Source organism: Equus caballus, chromosome 2, assembly GCF_041296265.1.
Source record: "Equus caballus isolate H_3958 breed thoroughbred chromosome 2, TB-T2T, whole genome shotgun sequence".
Lineage (NCBI taxonomy): Eukaryota > Metazoa > Chordata > Mammalia > Perissodactyla > Equidae > Equus > Equus caballus.
The window spans coordinates 21,662,589-21,680,167 of NC_091685.1; the positions used below are offsets into that span (position 1 = coordinate 21,662,589).

The 17,579-nt window shown below is 38.5% G+C and overlaps 1 protein-coding gene across 3 annotated transcripts in view; it reads left to right on the forward strand.

Annotated features, from left to right (window-relative positions):
* PSMB2 (proteasome 20S subunit beta 2) overlaps positions 1-17,579 on the forward strand; it is a 31,724-nt gene that overhangs the window by 2,534 nt on the left and 11,611 nt on the right. For all 3 annotated transcript variants that reach the window (XM_001503676.6, XM_070260442.1, XM_070260441.1), the window contains exons 4-5: positions 3,804-3,926; positions 7,120-7,190. In XM_001503676.6, the coding sequence (XP_001503726.1) occupies positions 3,804-3,926; positions 7,120-7,190 (194 nt within the window). The remainder of the gene's footprint in view (positions 1-3,803; positions 3,927-7,119; positions 7,191-17,579) is intronic.

Below are 17,579 nucleotides of genomic sequence, written 5' to 3' on the forward strand. Positions count from 1 at the left end.
TACTAAGTACCGTTGCTATTTTAAATGATTTACATTAATTCGTTTAACCTTTTGGGATAGGTTCTATTACTTTGCTACTTTACAAATGATATTTCTGGAGTGTAGAGGTTAAGAAACTTGCTTTAGGTCACAAGTGGCAGAATCCAGGTTCTTCAAACCTATGCAGTTTGACTCCATATCTTTTGCCCGTAACTACTATGCTACACCGTCTCCCTATAGTCAGTACTCAATAAATAATTTTAAAAAGATTTTGCCTGTTGATCTGTGGAATCTAAGATTGTGTTTTCATAATTGATTGTAGACATGGTACTGTTGAAAAAATGTTATGCTTTCGCTCTGATGATTTAATGTTCACTTGACAAATAGATTTTGGGCACCTCTGTGCCTGTTACAGTGCTAGGTGCTGAAGGAATGCAAGGAAGAGTAAGATGTGGCCTGTATCTAAAAGAAGTTACAATTTAATACAGACTCATATGTGTACAAACAGTTATAACACAAGCTAGAAAATGATACTGCATATGAAAAGTACAATCAAACTTCTCAGGTAGTGCAGAGGAAGCAGAGATAATTTTTAGGTAATCCAGAGGAAGAAGAGATTCTTTCTAGTTCTAAAGATTAGGGAAAGCTTAGAGGGCAGATAACAGTTCCTCTTGGGTTTAAGGAGACAAAAATGATTAAATCTGGGGTTTCCTGAAGTATGTGAACAGAGGCAAAATAGTGTCCACCACTGCTTTTGTAAGCGACAGGCATCTGATTGTCAGGCTATCATCGCTTGGGGAGCTGGAAAGAACTGAGGGACTTTGCCTGAGTTCTGTTCTTTCTGAAGAAGAGAGACCTAAAAGTGATTTGTTAAACATCTATGATATGTCAAATTACTTTACGAAATTCCATGATAAGTTTGTAGAAGTTCTATTTGTAAACCATACTTTCCAAAGGAGTAAATTTGTTTTGAGAGTAAATCTGTCCATTTTTTTGAATAGTAAAGCCTTTGACATGCATGTGATTGATTTTAGCATGAAGTAGTTTCTAGGTAGAGCAATAACCAAGTCAGTATCTTTACAGGGGATCTGTGTCATCACAAAAACGTATGTGAAATGACTTTGAAGAGTGGAGTGTACTTCTAGGTGTTACAGAGGATGCAACATACTAGGTATAATCCATAGAGGTCTAAGACATTAAGAAAACAAATAAATACTACAAGGTGATTTTGTATGATAAAGAAGTATCACTAGTAAGTACTAGGTTAGTTTTAAATTAATGATTTCAGGAGTATATCCTAAGGGTATTCAGAGAAAAGGAAGGTCACTGGGATGTGGAAGAAAGATGAATTTGAGTTAGTTCTTGAAAGATAGTTGGAAATAATTGCGCTCAACTCTCTCTAATTTTCCCTATAGCCTTTCCTGGTATAAAAATTTTTATTATAGCAGCTTTGGAATTGTATGAGGACTTTTTCGTATCTTTCATTTCATGAGGGACTTGTGTAGGATAGGCACGAATGCTGAAAATGAGTAACCTTTTGGAATTTGTTTTCTCTAAGTATAAAATGAGAATAATAGTTCTAGTCAGTTTTTTGGTTTATCATTTGTAAGATAGTTTGATACCATAGAGAAGATGTTTCCCAGAGATTGCTTGCTTATTAAAGTGGCACAACTCTTCAGTTTGGTTACATGCCACATTTCATGTCTCTTGTCTCCAGGCCTATATGGAATTGCTTTTAAATTACTCAGTACTTCAGCCCACACAGAATTCTTTTCTCTAAATTCCTGTAGCGTGTATAATGTGAACTCTGTTGTTTAACACTGAGTATAATAATAACATGTACAGTTTTCCCCACCTATAAGTTAGGCAGGAGTAAGTGATAGTGTTATCATTTTACATGCTTGGAAACTGGGGCTTGGAGAGGGCAAATAATTTGCCCAAGTGGGGAGGGCTGAGCCCAGATTATAGCCAAGGTCTGTGGGGTTCTAGTTCCAGTTGGCTTTCCACAGTATATTGTACACTGATGTTCATTTTGTTGTTCATTTGTTTCATGTGTGTGGATCTTGTAAGTTCTTTGTCAGGGACCGGAAATTCTGTAGAGCTGCATAGGCTGTTTCCCCGCACAACGCAGGGAGCCATTAGCATCTATTGCTTTTGTTTTCATATCGCCCTTCACAACTCGCTGGACGTGTAATAGATGTTTGAAAAACACTTTAGGTGTTATATTAAGTTCATTTCAAAATTGAACAGTTTATTGCCTTAAATTTCAGCATTTCTTTTAAAGGTGGCAAGTTCTTTGTAAACAAGTTTTTTTTCCCCTCAAAATAACAGTTTTTTAAATGTTTTCTTACCAAATGACGCATGTCACCTATAGACATTTTAGGAAATATTGATAAGCAAAAAGAAGGAAATAAAAATTGCCCATACTCTTGCCACTGGCAAGAACTTAGATGCCAGTGGCATATAAGACTCTTCTGGTGCTTTTTCTTTGCATTGGTAATATACCTTTAAGTGAATTTTTTTCTTTAATAAAAAGTTTGCAAACGGTCTTTAAATCTCCTGTAGCCTATAATAAAGGTGTGTTTGTTTAGGAGTTTCAAGGGGGTTTGATACTATCCACAGGCACATTTTTTGTGGGTTTTTCCCCAAAGTCTAAGAAGCCATATTACTGTTGCCTACAACTCTCAAACACTTGTGAAGTATTTGACTGTAGCATTTTGTTCTTTAAATCCTATTTAGGGATTTTGACATTTCAGAAGCTTTCAAACAGAAAACATGTCTCCCAGGGAAGATTATTCAGCACTACTTGAAAAATGAAAAGTGAAAGTGAGAATAAGATGGGGAGATAGGCTTTTTCTGAAGCTACAGACTGAATATGGAGTTTTCTTCCTTGGGCACTAATTGCTATCTGAATATTTATTTCTCTATCTAATCTGAATGAGTCTGGTTCAGCTAGATAAGATTAGAGTATTGAGATTTTCGAAGTGTTTCTAAAAAGCTTAGTGTTAACGATGTTTGTTAGAATTTTTGTTTTGGAAGTCATTTTAATTTTCTCTTTGCTTTAGAAATGGAGTTGATTTACTTTTTAAGATGATTTATAGTCTCAGTTTTTTTTTTTTTTGAGGAAGATTAGCCCTGAGCTAACTGCTGCCAATCCTCTTCTTTTTGCTGAGGAAGAGTGGCCCTGAGCTAACATCCATGCCCATCTTCCTCTACTTAAATGTGGGACACCTACCACAGCATGGCGTGCCAAGCAGTGCCATGTCTGCACCCAGGATCCGAACCAGCGAACCCTGGGCCGCTGAAGTGAAATGTGCAAACTTAACCACTGTGCCACCGGGCCAGCCCCCTCAGTTAATTTTTTGTTCTTTCTAGAGATAGCTTCTTAATTTCAAGACCAGTATTTTTCATATATGCTTTTGTATGTGTATAAATATAATTAACATTTGTATTTATAGAGACATTTCAGGACTTTGAAATCATGAGCCTAAAGATAATGGCTGTTGACTTGATACTTTCATTTCTTTGATTGTTCTGTTGCTTGCATTTCAAATGCCTTTACGTGTTTTTAGCTATATTTTCAATTGTCAGCTTTTATATATATTCTCTAACTGAAATTGACATTAATAAAATATGCTGAGGAGTTTAACATGGAGAGTGAAAGAGAGTATTTAATACAGTTGCCCATTAAAGCCTTTTAAAAATAGTGATTAGTAAAATTATTCGGTATAGTAATTAATAAACCTGTTTATGATTGCCTATATAATAGCAAGAAATTTCTGATAAGGTAACTTCTAACAGTGGGTGTTTTTTTCTTTGGGCAGATCATGACAAGATGTTTAAGATGAGTGAAAAAATCTTACTCCTATGTGTTGGAGAGGCTGGCGACACTGTACAGTTTGCAGAATATATTCAGAAAAATGTGCAACTTTACAAGATGCGAAATGGTGGGTAATACTTAGAATGTAGCATTGTTTGGTTTATCTTTAGATTTGCACTGAAAAAGAATATTCTCTACTAGCAGTTCTGCACATGAGCAGACTGGTGTGGTCATATTTTTATTTGAGTCTTCCTATTTTTAAAACCTTGTCTAGACCCTCCTTCTGATCCTAAAGATTTTTCTACAAGAATCACAGAGCAGAAAAGAGAACCGTTAAAACACTGATACTTGGGGGATAAAACTAACACCATCTTGTCGATGAGCATGGTGATATCAGACTTTTTAAGTGTTAGATATTTCAGAAGATGTGCTTTGAGCTAAAGTATATCTGAATCTCAGACCTAAAAGACCTGAATTAAACTCGGTTTTACTAATTTTTTTTATGTGACAAGTCACTTATCCTCTCTGGGGCTTTATTTTCCTTATTTCTAAAATGAGACTCTAGAAATATTAATGGAAAATATGCATAAAAATGGTTTGTAAACATAAAGCTCTGTGTAATTGTAGGAGGTCACTCTGTCATACAAGAGTTCTGCCTTGCCTCACTAGTAGGTTGTTGTCTAGGGAGATAATTAGGATTTTTGTGAGATATTTTGCAAGCCCTCATTGGAGCTATCCCCAGAGAGAGATTCTTATCCACTGAGAAAGCCTCCCTATGCAATAATACTGGCCACTAGCTCTCTAAGCCAGGAAAGTTTATAGTGCCACTCTAGCAGAAAGAAACTTACTTCACAGTTTAATAACACTGTTATACACAGCACTGGTATAATGCAGAGCTATGAAAGAAGTTACTTTGAATATAATTTTATGTGTAATATGACTAGATATGATCCGTTCATAGTTTTTTAGGCAGCAAATTTAGCATCATGCAATCAATTCCATAAATATTTTTGAGGGCCTCATCTATGTGAAGCACTCTCCCAAGTACCACAGAGAATTCGATGATAAACAAGACTCAGTCCTTGCCTTTCAGGAAGCTAAAACACATGGTACTTAGGTTTAAGCAAGTTCAGAATATTTCAAGAATTTTTATTATTATTATTCTTTTTTAAGATTTTATTTTTCCTTTTTCTCCCCAAAGCCCCCCGGTACATAGTTGTGTATGTTTAGTTGTGGGTCCTTCTAGTTGTGGCATGTGGGACCTCGCCTCAGCATGGCTTGATGAGCCGTGCCATGTGCACGCCAGGGATCCAAACTGGCGAAACCCCGGGCTGCCAAAGTGGAGCACATGAATTTAACCACTCGGCCACGGGGCCGCCCCTCAACAATTATTTGTTAATGGTTCTACTTTTTGCTTACATGGCAGGTGAGGGATACCAATAATGTTTCTGAAGTACAGTAGGTACAGCAATACTTTACTCTCTTGTCATGGGAGAGGGAGGAGGAGTAAACATGAGTCGAGAGAGCTGCTTGTTACATGTGTTTTAGGATCTAAAGTCAGTGCATAAACGAGAATTGTGTATGGTTAAAATTGTCCTTAAAACCCCATAAGTTGGGCCGGCCCCGTGGCCAAATGGTTAAGTTCGTGCTCTGCTTCAGCCACCTGGGGTTTCGCCGGTTCGGATCCCAGGCGCGGACATGGCACTGCTCATCTGGCCACGATGAGGTGATGTCCCACATGCCGCAACTGGAAGGACCTGCAACTAAAAAATACACAACTACATACTGGGGGGATATGGGGAGAAAAAGCAGAAGCAAAAAAATATATACATATTAAAAAAAAAACAAAACCCAGAAGTTACCTGTCAAGTATAGTTCGGTGTATGTAACCCTACACAGTAATTCTTCTACATATTAAAGTTGAAGAACTGAGCTAAAATAAGGGAAAGAAAAAATTTATATGCAGATGGTCAGGCATCAGACTTTTCTGCCTTTAAGATAACTCTCAAGTCCTTACTGGTGTTCAGGGGATTGGATAGAAAATTGAAAGTATTCCTGCTTGTCCAGAGTTGCTTCCATTATGATTTAATATGTACTGATAGACTGGTTGTGAGGATGGAATTCGGTAATATATGTCAAAGCACCTAGCACAGCATGGACCCTGAAACATGGTAGCTGTTAAATATTTGTTTGAATTCTAATCTAGATTGTACCCGATATGACGCTGGTGTTTGAAATGTTGTAGGGAATAACTTAACCACGTGCCATCTGTCTTTTTAAACTGGTGTTTTCTCTGTGGGTCCACTGAGTTGTGGGTCATTCTTGTGTCTTCTGGCACTAGTCCCAGTTTATTGGGGAGTTAATTTCCAAAATGAGTGCACCGTTAAATGCACACATGATGCCATTCCTCTGGGTTATACTTTGTTGGTGTTACAACTTTTTTCAAAGGTTTTACTTTTGAGATACTCTATTTTTAAAAATGTTGTAGTTAGTGATGGAAGCATTCTTTTTCTGTGACTCGTACTTTTAAAAAATCATATTATACTTAATAAAGTTACTTTCAATGGAATACTACTCAGCCGTAAAAAAAGGACAAAATCGTCCCATTCACAACAACATGGATGGACCTTGAGGGTATTATGTTAAGTGAAATAAGCCAGATAGAGAAAGACGAACTCGGTATGACTCCACTCATAGGTGGAAGTTAACATATAGACAAAGAGAACTGATTGGTGGTTACCAGGGGAAAGGGGGGGTGAGGGGAGGGCACAAAGAGTGAAGTGGTACACCTACAACATGACTAACAATAATGTACAACTGAAATTTCACAAGGTTGTAAACTATCATAATCTTAATAAAAAGAAAAAAAAAACCTTATAAAGTATGACTCTGAGGCTGTCCTAACTTCCAGCCTCTCTTTTCTTAATATCCTTTTTAAATAAACTTAAAAAATTGGCATCTCAACACCTCTTTTTTTTTTTCCACACTTGTGTATCTGTACCCCTTTCTTTCTATTGAGGAAACCACAGTCTGTTGATGAATGAATCACTTAAGGAAGGCTGTGAATTTTATCTCACCACAGAATAGTTACCTTGGTTCTGTTTCATGGCCAGGAATTACTGTCAGTACTGACCAGCTATTTCACAACTGTTGAATGGGGAAAGGGACGAGAAGAAAGATTGCACCCCTCATTCTGTGCACTTCATATACTCTGAGTGTACAGTGGGTGGTAGGGGGTAAGAACAAGGTTGTGGAATGATTTGGGGTACTGTTATTCCTTCTGCTTCATTTTAAGTGTGACTGTTTATCTCTTGTGCCAGGTTATGAATTGTCTCCCACAGCAGCAGCTAATTTCACACGCCGAAACCTGGCTGACTGTCTCCGGAGTCGGGTAAGCAATAGAGCCGGCAGCCTTAGGTACCAGCAGGAAGATCTGTGCTGCTTTACATTCCGATTACATGCAAGTAGTATTTTTGCCGTTTTTTGGCCTTTCTGAGCCCTTTCTGTTGCTGTTCATCACTCTTCGGTCTCTTTGGATTTGTTTTCTCTTTTTGCAGAGTTGCTAATTAAAGCCCAGAGGGCAAATACGCATTCCCAGAGAATTTGGATGGGGCAAATTCTCCAACAGAAAGACCTGTGACAAGCTTTTAAAGTTTTTTTCAAAGTGTTTTCGTGCAAACCATGTTTCTTAATTCCTGTCGTTGAAAGTCCCTACAAGGTAGTGGAGGTGAAACCTTGAAAATAATAGTGCAGATTTCATCTTGAGATTGTGTCTTTCTGTGACTATACTCTCCAAAGCACACAAAATGATTCCTCCTCCTGGGGGGCCGGCCAGGTGGTGCAGTGGTTAAGTGCGCACGTTCCTCTTCGGTGGCCCGGGGTTCACCAGTTCGGACCCTGGGTGCAGACATGGCACCGCTCATCAAGCCATGCTGTAGTAGGCGTCCCACATATTAAAAAAACAGTAGAAGAAGAGGGGCATAGATGTTAGCTCAGGGCCAGTCGACCTCAGCAAAAAGAGGAGGATTGGCAGCAGATGTTAGCTCAGGGCTGATTCTTCCTCAAAAAAAAAAAATTATTCCACCTCACTTGTTGTGTCTGTATTGCTATCTTGAAACCGTCTTTGTTCCATAGACAGCATGTTAAAATGCAACATTAAGTTAAGGATTGAATGTATTAAAGATTGTGTAGGATGTCCCAAAAAGGTTCCTATGATTGGTAAAGGTGTGTATTATTCCCTTCCCACAGGGACTAAGTAATTGGAGCCTCACCATGTGACCTTACCCTCTGTGCCTGTTTACTCATCTATGAAATCGAGATAACTTCCTAACCCCACAGGAGTGCGAGGAAATGAATGCTTGTAAATCATAATATTTAACATTCATATGGCTTTTGCCCAAAGCATTTTGCTTAATAATTTAATCTGCTCACTATTCCACTGAGATATAGTAGATAATTCTCTATCACTGATAGGGAATGAAAGGCACAAAGTGGCAGAAGAACTAGCTCCAGGTCACACAGCAGGTCAGGCAAAGCTACACTAATGGTGCCATAATTGAGTGTTCTTCATTAGCTGCTTGGTTTTTCAGTAGTGTTTCTAGAACAGAGGTGCTCTTTGTATTTTTATTATGGTTTTAGTTTCGTGTGCATTTGCTTAAGCTGAGTTATGACAGAAATCTAAATAAGTACAGGTGTTACTTTTTTTAAGTTGTTTATTACAGATCTTTAAAGCAGTTTATTTTCTAGTACCTAATAATACTATTTGAGAATGTCTCAATAAACGGAATCTCTTTTTCTTAGTGCTAGCTTTGACCAAGGGCCTTGTGCAATATGAAGGTCATGAAATTTGAAGAGAAACTAGAGACAAGATGGATTGGGAGGAGGAGACAAACTTACATACATAGTTCTGATCTGGGTAAAAGGTCAGTCGCCTTTTCTTGTTCACTCCTCCCTGAGTGAGCAAAGTGAGTCGGTCGTATGTGACCTTTACTTTCACCCAGAAGTTCCTGTGGTATTCAGTAAAGAGTATGCTGTGGCTTGCTGTGTAAAGTATTCCTCTGACTTGTCGGGCAGAACTGGAAGAAGAATTCTGGCTTTGAGCACAGTAAACACTTTGTCATAAATGCTCTAGACATTAAGTGAATTAAGCTTCTTTTAGAATTGAGTAAGAATGGCACTGTGCTTCGTGCAAATGCAGTGAATCTGGTTAATCTCCTGGCAGAAATATTTGATTCTTAACAAATAAATACCCCTTCTAGACAGTGACATGGGGCTCTAGTAGATACTGACTTCCTCTGCTTTGTGCTTCTGGGTCTAATCCCTACTCCTCTACCTTCCTATCAGTATAGGTTGTTAGTTCTGAAATATGAATTTATATTTTAGGCACTTTATTCTGGAGAGAAGGGTAGTGGTGGTTTTTCAGTCTTTCTAATATAAATGCAAAGCCACTAGATTTAGTACATTTACACAGTTAGACCAGTTGGCACATGAGGCTTATTTTTGGTCAACCAGTTACCATGCATAATTGTGTGTCTATATCTCAGATTGTTTGATTTCCAGTTTGCTGGATGTGGGTGTGTGGTATTTGGTTCAGAGGACATTTATTTATGACAGGGTATATAATGAATCTTGTGTGAACTGGTTCTTTAAAATGCAGGCAGTTTAGCCTAGTGGTTAAGCACAGTTTCTGGATTTAATCTGCCTGGGTTTAAATCTTTGCTCGCTGACTTGCCAGCTATATTCTTTGGACAAATTCTCAGCTTAATTTCCCTACCTAGAAAGTAATAGTACCTACTTCATAGAATTATTATAAAGATTAAATGAGGTAATCATGCAAAGCTGTTAGCACAGTGTATGGCACATATAACTAATAAATCACTTTTGTTTTTATGCTGTTTTTGCTTTCTGGTTGAAGAGGCAATTTAATAGCTATAAGTGAGTTTCTTATGGGAGATTCTTTGTTGTGGTATTTTAGTTGACCTGATTTGCTAGTAAAGAGTGGGGTATAAAAAATTACTGATATTGATAGGGAAAATAGAAGTAAACCTGTGTGGATTGTCTGTTATGTGCTAAGCTTTTTTCCAGATCAACCCAGTCCAGTATGGTAGCCACTTGTCATATGTGGCTATTTAAATTTAAAATAATTAAAATTAAAACAAATTTAAAATTCAGTTCCTGGGTGAGAGTCTCCTGGACTTTGAATGAGAAATAAACTTTTATTTCTTTAAAAAAATGTGGTTCCTCAGTCACATTAACCAGATTTTAAGTGCTCAATAACCACATATGGCTTATGGCTACCGTTATTGGACATTGCAGATATGGAACATTTTCATCATCATAGGAGGTTCTCTTGGACAGTGCTACTCTAGATAGTTATATATGTGACGTTATATATGGGACGTTATTTAGTGCTTATTATGACACCGTAAGATGAGTGTTATCCTCATTTTATTTACAAGGATACCAAGGCTGGTTAATAGAGAGGTTGAGCTTACCAAAGGCACATATATAGCTGATCTATAAAAGGCTGAGGTAAGATTCTAACTTCAAATACTATACTCTTTCACTGTCTCCTTTATTGGTTACTGGACTAATGTATAAGTATGTTTGTGCATTTGGGGAAGCATAAAATATTCAGTTCTAATAAAATGTAAGGATCTCCACATAGGGGCCTGGCCCCATAGCCCAGTGGTTAAGTTTGCACGCTCCGCTTTGGCGGTCCAGGGTTTCGCCCGTTTGGAGCCTGGGCATGGACCTAGCGCTCCTCATCAAGCCATGCTGAGGTGGCATCCCACATAACACAACTGGGAGGACCTGCAACTAGAATATACAACTATGTACTGGGGAGCTTTGGGGAGAAGGAAAAAAGATCTCCACATAGGATTTTATAGATAAGATATAACAATAAATATTTACTGAATAAATGTCATCCAGTTAGGTCCACATATACCACTGAAGTGTTATTGTGCATTTATACGCTGGAAGGGAATTTTATTGAAGTATTCTTAATGAATGGATATTACTTCTCCATGTAAGGATTAAAGAGCAGGAGGAGATGAAAAAAGACACAGATTGGGGAAAAAATCAATAGCTTTCATTTTAGTTTTTATGTGAATCCATGTGTACATTTAAGTTGGTTTGCTCCTGGTTATACTCCAAGGAGCTGGAAAAGGGCTTATTAGGCTTTTGCTATGGGTTTGACTCCCCAATTTCAAATACTTATGAGGCTTCTTTGAGCATGGGTTTTGGAGTCCAGAGCTCCAGTCTCTTCCCTGGTTTGTATTAATTTGGGTAGTCTTGAATAAATTACTTCTGTTTGCTGAGCCTCACTTTCTTCATCTATGAAGAAAGAAGGAGTGATCAGAGTGGCAAATTAGGAAAACTGAGAATTAACCAAATGAAATATGTTTTGAATGAGTGAATGATTGTTGTTAGTGCTGTCGAGTCAATTCTGACTCCTAGTGACGCTGTATACAGTGGAGCAGAACCCTGCCCAGTCTTTTCTCTCCATCCTCTCACCTTCTAGCTCTGTGTCAGACAATGCTCTATTTCAGAGGGTTTTCATGGCCAGTTTTTTCAGAAGTGGGTGGCCAGGTCCTTCTTGCTGGTTTGCCTTAGTTTGGAAATTCTGCTGAAACCTGTCCACCATGGATGACCCTGCTGGTGTTTTGAATACTGGTGGCATAGCTTTCAGCATCACAGCAACATGCAGCTGCCACAGTATGACAATCAACAGACAGGTGATGTAGTTCCCTGACCGGGAAACAAACTCGGGCCATGGCAGCGATAGCAGTGAATCTTAAGCCCTAGACCTCCAGGGCTGGTGAGTGAATGATACCTCCCTGGAAAATACTAAGTATCTAATTTAAAAGTAACTTCATTGTTAAGGAGCTGCTACTTGGATTTTTAACAGGATTATTTTGAAAATTTTGTAATGTCTTAAAGGAATAGTTTGCACAATGCTTGTTTAAAATTCTCCTTATGATTTGATTAGTGGGCTATAGAAGGGAGAGTGATAAGTAATGGGGCTGTTTCTTGCTTGAAATGAATTATGTGGCATGTTTGGTGTAGCCTATCTGAATGCCCTAAAATCATCTATGATAATCCACCAAGGTCTCCATTTTATATATGTGGAGACTGAGGTATGAACCAGCCAAATCTGATATCTTGGGGGAATGTGGAGTTTGTGGCAAGGCTTAGAGTACAGTGCTGGCCTCCACGGTGTGTAATCTTCAGGCTTTACTACTGCTACTCACTGGCCAAAGTGTTTTCATAGAACCTTTTCTGGAGTGCTTGGTGAGCCTTTGGTAATTTATCTTTTTATACGGCTATACTTGTAAATGCTTAGCAAATAAACAGTAGAAATAATGAGTTTGAAGAATATCATTCAACCCAATGTAGAACTTTCTAAACTTTGTTCCATGAAGCTGCCTCAGGAGACTCACCAAAGAAGACCAGTGTGGCACAACTTTAGCTCTGCTTTATATAGATCAACTCGACTTTTATCTACTTTATGTTGGGGATTCCATTTAAGATTTTACTTGAAAAAAGTGTTCACTTCTCACCAAAGTTTGAAAACTAGTGGGATAGTTGCAAGAGCCCTGCTCCAAGAGGTTTAGCACCAGCTCTTCTGTGAGCTCGTTGAAAAGCCTTGGGAGAAAGAGAGGATTTGATTGAATCATTTTTATGGTTTCTTCCGGCCCCCAAATAGTATGATGTAAAGATCTGGTGTCAAGACTATAAACAGATTTGAATTTATTTTTTCAGTGAAAAGGAAAGAATATGTAGGAAAGAATTTCAGATATTAGTCATTTCCAGAAGTGGCCATGACTTGTCCCAGCACTGTGGCCTAAATGCGTGTTTGGTCTGATTAATAGTAGTCATGTTTAGTGTGTTCCTTTCCTAGAAGAATCCTGTTACTTTGAGCCTTCTATTCTGACCACTAGAGTTGTTGTCCTCATGCCTTTGGTGGCTAGCACAAAGACATCATCTCTTGGTATCTGTGACCTTGTGAACAGATGGTCCAGGTGAAACCTTGACTTTGCAGGTCTTGTCCCCTAAATATGACCATTTGTTATGTGTGATTAAAATACCACTAACAAGGGCAATTTCACATGCTTTTTGGCAAATGTGGTTAGCAGGATGTGACATGACACAGTACTGCCTTCTTCCTCTGTGTGCCATCTCCCTTGAGGCCTCATCTCCCCTGCTTGCCCCCGTCTCACCCATGCCCAGGCTTGCCTTCCAGCTCACCTGCTCCAGATGGGCGGCTCAGTGGGAGGACACTGGCAAAGGCAGATGTGTTTATTTTCCGGAGACAAAATGTTGTGCTGCTGCAGATGGCAGTGCCTTGGAGCAAATGGCAGCCTTTGACACCACTGCCACACAGCCTGGGCATCTTGACAGACAGAGCTGGCTTCTTTTTGGTGATGGGGAAATTGAAAAAAAAAAAAAAATCGAGATGTTCATCGTGAAGCTCATGGAATTTCAGTGTAAGTAGCAGTTCTTCTGGACCTGGAGAACAGTTTTCTTCCATACTGGACCTGGTCAGCTAACAGGATGTTCACTGTGGGCCAAGAGTTATATGTCTATTAATTACTTTTGTCTCCTAGCCTAAGTAAGACATAAAGTAAAAACTGAAAACATGCCTACATTTAGATGGATATTCAGTGGTACTGCAAAACACATGTGCATCCCAAGTTGCATCTCACAGGAGTCTCTTAGGATTGGGGCTGGCTTGTGTCTGCCCCATTGGAGATACTCCTGTTCTATTTTTGGTGGTCATTTTGATGATCCAAAGGCCCAGAGACAGATGTGCCTTGAAGTTGAGATGCCTTAATTAATATGACAACACTCTGTGCTTATAGTGTTTTTCTACCAAGAAGAATAAGAATTCTGACAGCTGCCCTTTTAAGCAGTTTGCTTATACAGTCATTAGGGCTTGAAGGAAGACAAAGACCTGGATGTTGAATCATTACACTTACTAGTCTTCTAAGAAAAAATGGCTTAAGAAGATAGCTCTTGAAAGTTACTGGCTTTATCAGGAAACCTTTTTTTCTTTTTTTTTAAATATGTGCTGTTTTTCCCAGCCCTAGTGCTGATAGAGTTAGGAGTTTGCAGGTGTAAAGTCCTCCCCCCTCCCCTTCCCCATCTCTCTCCAGGGGGCTGTATGTGAGAAGGTGTTGCTTTCTCACTCAGAGAGCATATATGTGCTACCCTGTTGGATGCCTGCTGTGAGCAGAGAGAACCCCAGTTCTGGTTGAATGGAATGATCCTGTTGGGTGGCTGGGATTGTGCAACCCCCTAATGCCAACTTTTCACTTAAAGCATCTTTCCTACCTACAATGAGGGGGAGCCAATATAGGAAATGGTCTAAATTTGTAGGGTTTTGAAACTTGCATCTTGAAAATTATGTAATTTCCTGTTAAGGTTTGGTTTAAGCCAGGAGCAGCAGAATACTGTGTCTGCTTAGTAAAAACATGCTTTATTTTGAAAATGTTTACCATTAGAAGTAAAGATTTATCACACCTTTTAAGATTACTTTAAACCAGTGCCCTGGCCTGGTGGGAATGCCCTCACACTCACAGATACAAATACACATATACCTTGGCTTCTTGGTGCCTCTTTTTACCTCTTTTTACCTGCCCCAGCCTAGGATTGTGCAGGGATATGAATTCAGTGGCTGATCCCAAAAACTCAGTGAGACAATGAGGTTTTCTTTATTCTCTCCCAAAAAATCAGTAATCTAAAATGCAGGTCGGTGAGAAGTCTTTGGAGGGAGAGTTGACTGTTCTATTTCTTGTCCTGGGAGGTAGTTAACATGTGTATTCATTTTATTCATTAAGCTGTATATGTGTATTTTGTGCAGTTTTTTATGTGTTATTTCACAAAAGAGTTTAAGAAAATAACAAGGGTAAAAGGGCAGGAAAGCATAACACATTTTTTGAAAAGTTAAAAATGGAAAAAATAAATTCAGATTTATTGTTACTTTTGAGTGTAGACAATAGAACAAATAGGATTAACTAGCTTGAAAAGTAAAAGGGAAAGGAGAGGAAATAATAATCTCTAAATCTTTATAAACTGAAATAACCCACCAGAATTCCACATTTCCCTTTCTGATGCCTCCTAGAGCTGAGAAGTTTCATAGGTGCTGATAGTCATTCATTCAGCAAATCTACAGCCTGCATTGTCCTTGGGGCTGAGGAAAAGGTGGAAAGCTCAGAGTGTGCCTTCAGGTGGGGAAACAGAGAAGTAAACAGTCAATTGCACCGCAGAGTGTCAAGTACTACAGTAGCCCTTCGGATAGATAGGTGCTCTGGGAACAGGGCCTAACCTGAGCCTTGAAGGACTAGCTGTCATTAAGGCAAAGATGAAATCAAGGAGGTGCATGAGAGAATGTGTTAGGTTAGGCACTGTGGTTTCCTAATGATGTTCAGGGCAGGGACAAATAGTTCTCTGAGCCTCCTACTCCTAATTTTTCATCTGTTTTAACTAGTGAGGTACTGTATGCAAATTAGGGCTCTACTGATTGAAAAACAAATATAAATAAATATTTTATATGATTTTCTTCTACATAGAGCTAGTTTGTTAAATATGGCTGAGGGTTTTAGAGGAATGGTAAGAAATTGAAACCAGAGAGGTGTAGTCCATGTTATGAAGACCGATGAAAACCTTTATGCTAAACGCAGCAGGGCTCTCTTATTGGCTAAGAGGTGATAAGCATGATCAGATGAGATTTGGTTAGACCATTGGCTACTCTTTGGTGGAGCATTTGGGGAAAGAAGAAGGAAGCAGGGAGACCACTGAGGAGTTTCCAGGTCTATTAAAGAGGTAGGAATAACTTATGTTAGACCTAGGCTGCTAATGTCTTCTAATAGGAGGGCTCCCAGTCTTTTCCCCAGGATTTTCTTAATACTCTACGTATAGTTGCTGTGCACGTCCGAAAACATGTCATATATGGTCCTAAATAATCTTTTCCAGCAAACCTTACTTTTTAACTCAGGGAGTTGAATCAGCTCTGATGTTCAACATTCATAGATATTCATGGGCATGCTTAACATGTACAACTTAATATAAGCCTTGGTGGTATACAATACATGGCTTCTGCCCTTGTATCTTTTGAGAACTGACTTAAAGGTTTATGGAGTCTTAAATTTTCCTTGGGAATTGCCAGCTCATGAAAAAAAGAATTCAAGTGGCCTTGTTGCAGACATGGTGTTGTTGGTTTTACCATTGCACAATCAGCAATTTTATTTTGATGTTATTTGGGAGAAAGCAGTATTTTTGATTAGCAAGTAAAATTAATGTAGAAAACAAATACTGTTAACTAGTTGGTATAATAAGGCATCTGTGCCATGTTGCATTTCAACTCATTAAATTTCTAAACTTCTAATTACAGTAAGATTACAACTTTAATAGGAGAATCATTCAAACTTGGGGTTAGTGATAGCTTTAGAGAGGTAAAGTTGACAGAAATTTGGGGATTATTGAAGGGGAACTTTAAAATCTAATTTTGCTAAAAATTGAAATATACACAATATTTAATTTTTTGCTTCTAAAATTCAGATTCTTTTGACCTTTATCGGGCACCTACTATTTTCTAGGCCTCCCTCCAAGGACCTTTAGTACAGATGAGCACTTTTCATTCCTCACAGCTGACAGGCAAGCAGTAGTATCCCCCACATTCAAATAGGGCACTTGAGGCTCCACGGCCAAGTGGCTATCTCTGGTAACACAAATGTAAAGTTATAAAGCCACGGTTGATCTCGGATTTTGATTGCTTTTTTAACAAAAACACATGCCTATCTTATGACTCATGGCATTTAAAATCATAGTTCTTTCAAATAATTTTAAAGATGTTTTGCTTTTAAAGTTTAAAATGTTGGTTGTAAATGCTGTAACATTCCTGAGTTTAAGTTCACTCAACCATTATAAGAATTTTTGCCAATGTGTTATGCAAAAACATTTGAACATGAGCTAAGTATTATTAAAGGAAAATGAAGACAATTTTTATATTATGATTTTGCATCTGCCAGCATCAAACAGTTATACCAAATACACTTTCAGAGACCTAAGGTGAAGAAAAGAAAAAGAGAAACCTTGGTTAGTTAGTCTCATTTCCAGAGTTAGTGTTTCTTTTATTTTGTCTTGGGCTTCTGAAAATCAAAGGTTTGCTTTGTGTTGAGGCACATTTGTTTCCTTATATCTCAAGTTAGTCTGAGAATTTATAAACATGAGCTGCTTTGTTTTTTAGTGTTACGAAAGAGAAATGTCTCTGAAACAGGAGAGAATCAGGAAAGTCAGGCAATCAGCTTAATTTAGCTTCCCTCTTGGAAAGGTCAGTGTAGGATTCTGAGTCTGATCAGTTTAAACTCCTACTTTTTTCAGTCACAGGATTAAGAGGAAACTGTTTCAACTTCCAACTCATCTCTCTTTTTTTTTCTCTGTAGCAACAGTGGATAACAGGACTTGTCCCAGCTTGTGATCATGAAAGAAAAAAAGTCCAGTTTCTTCTCAGCTCCCCAGAACTGCTCTCTTAAACTTAGAAGTTCACAGTCTCTTGCATTTATTATAGATACTATAAAATAAAGAAAACGAAAAGTTCATAGTCTTAGAGATTAGCCTCTCTGCTTCATCTCTCTTCTTTCACTGCTTCCCCTGCTCTCTCCCCAGACCTGCCTCTGACCCCTTTCTCACTCACATTGTCCACTTCATACTGAATCACTTGCACTTCCCCTAGCCTGCCATGTCTCCTCTCTTGTATCTCTGCTGTTGCGGCCTA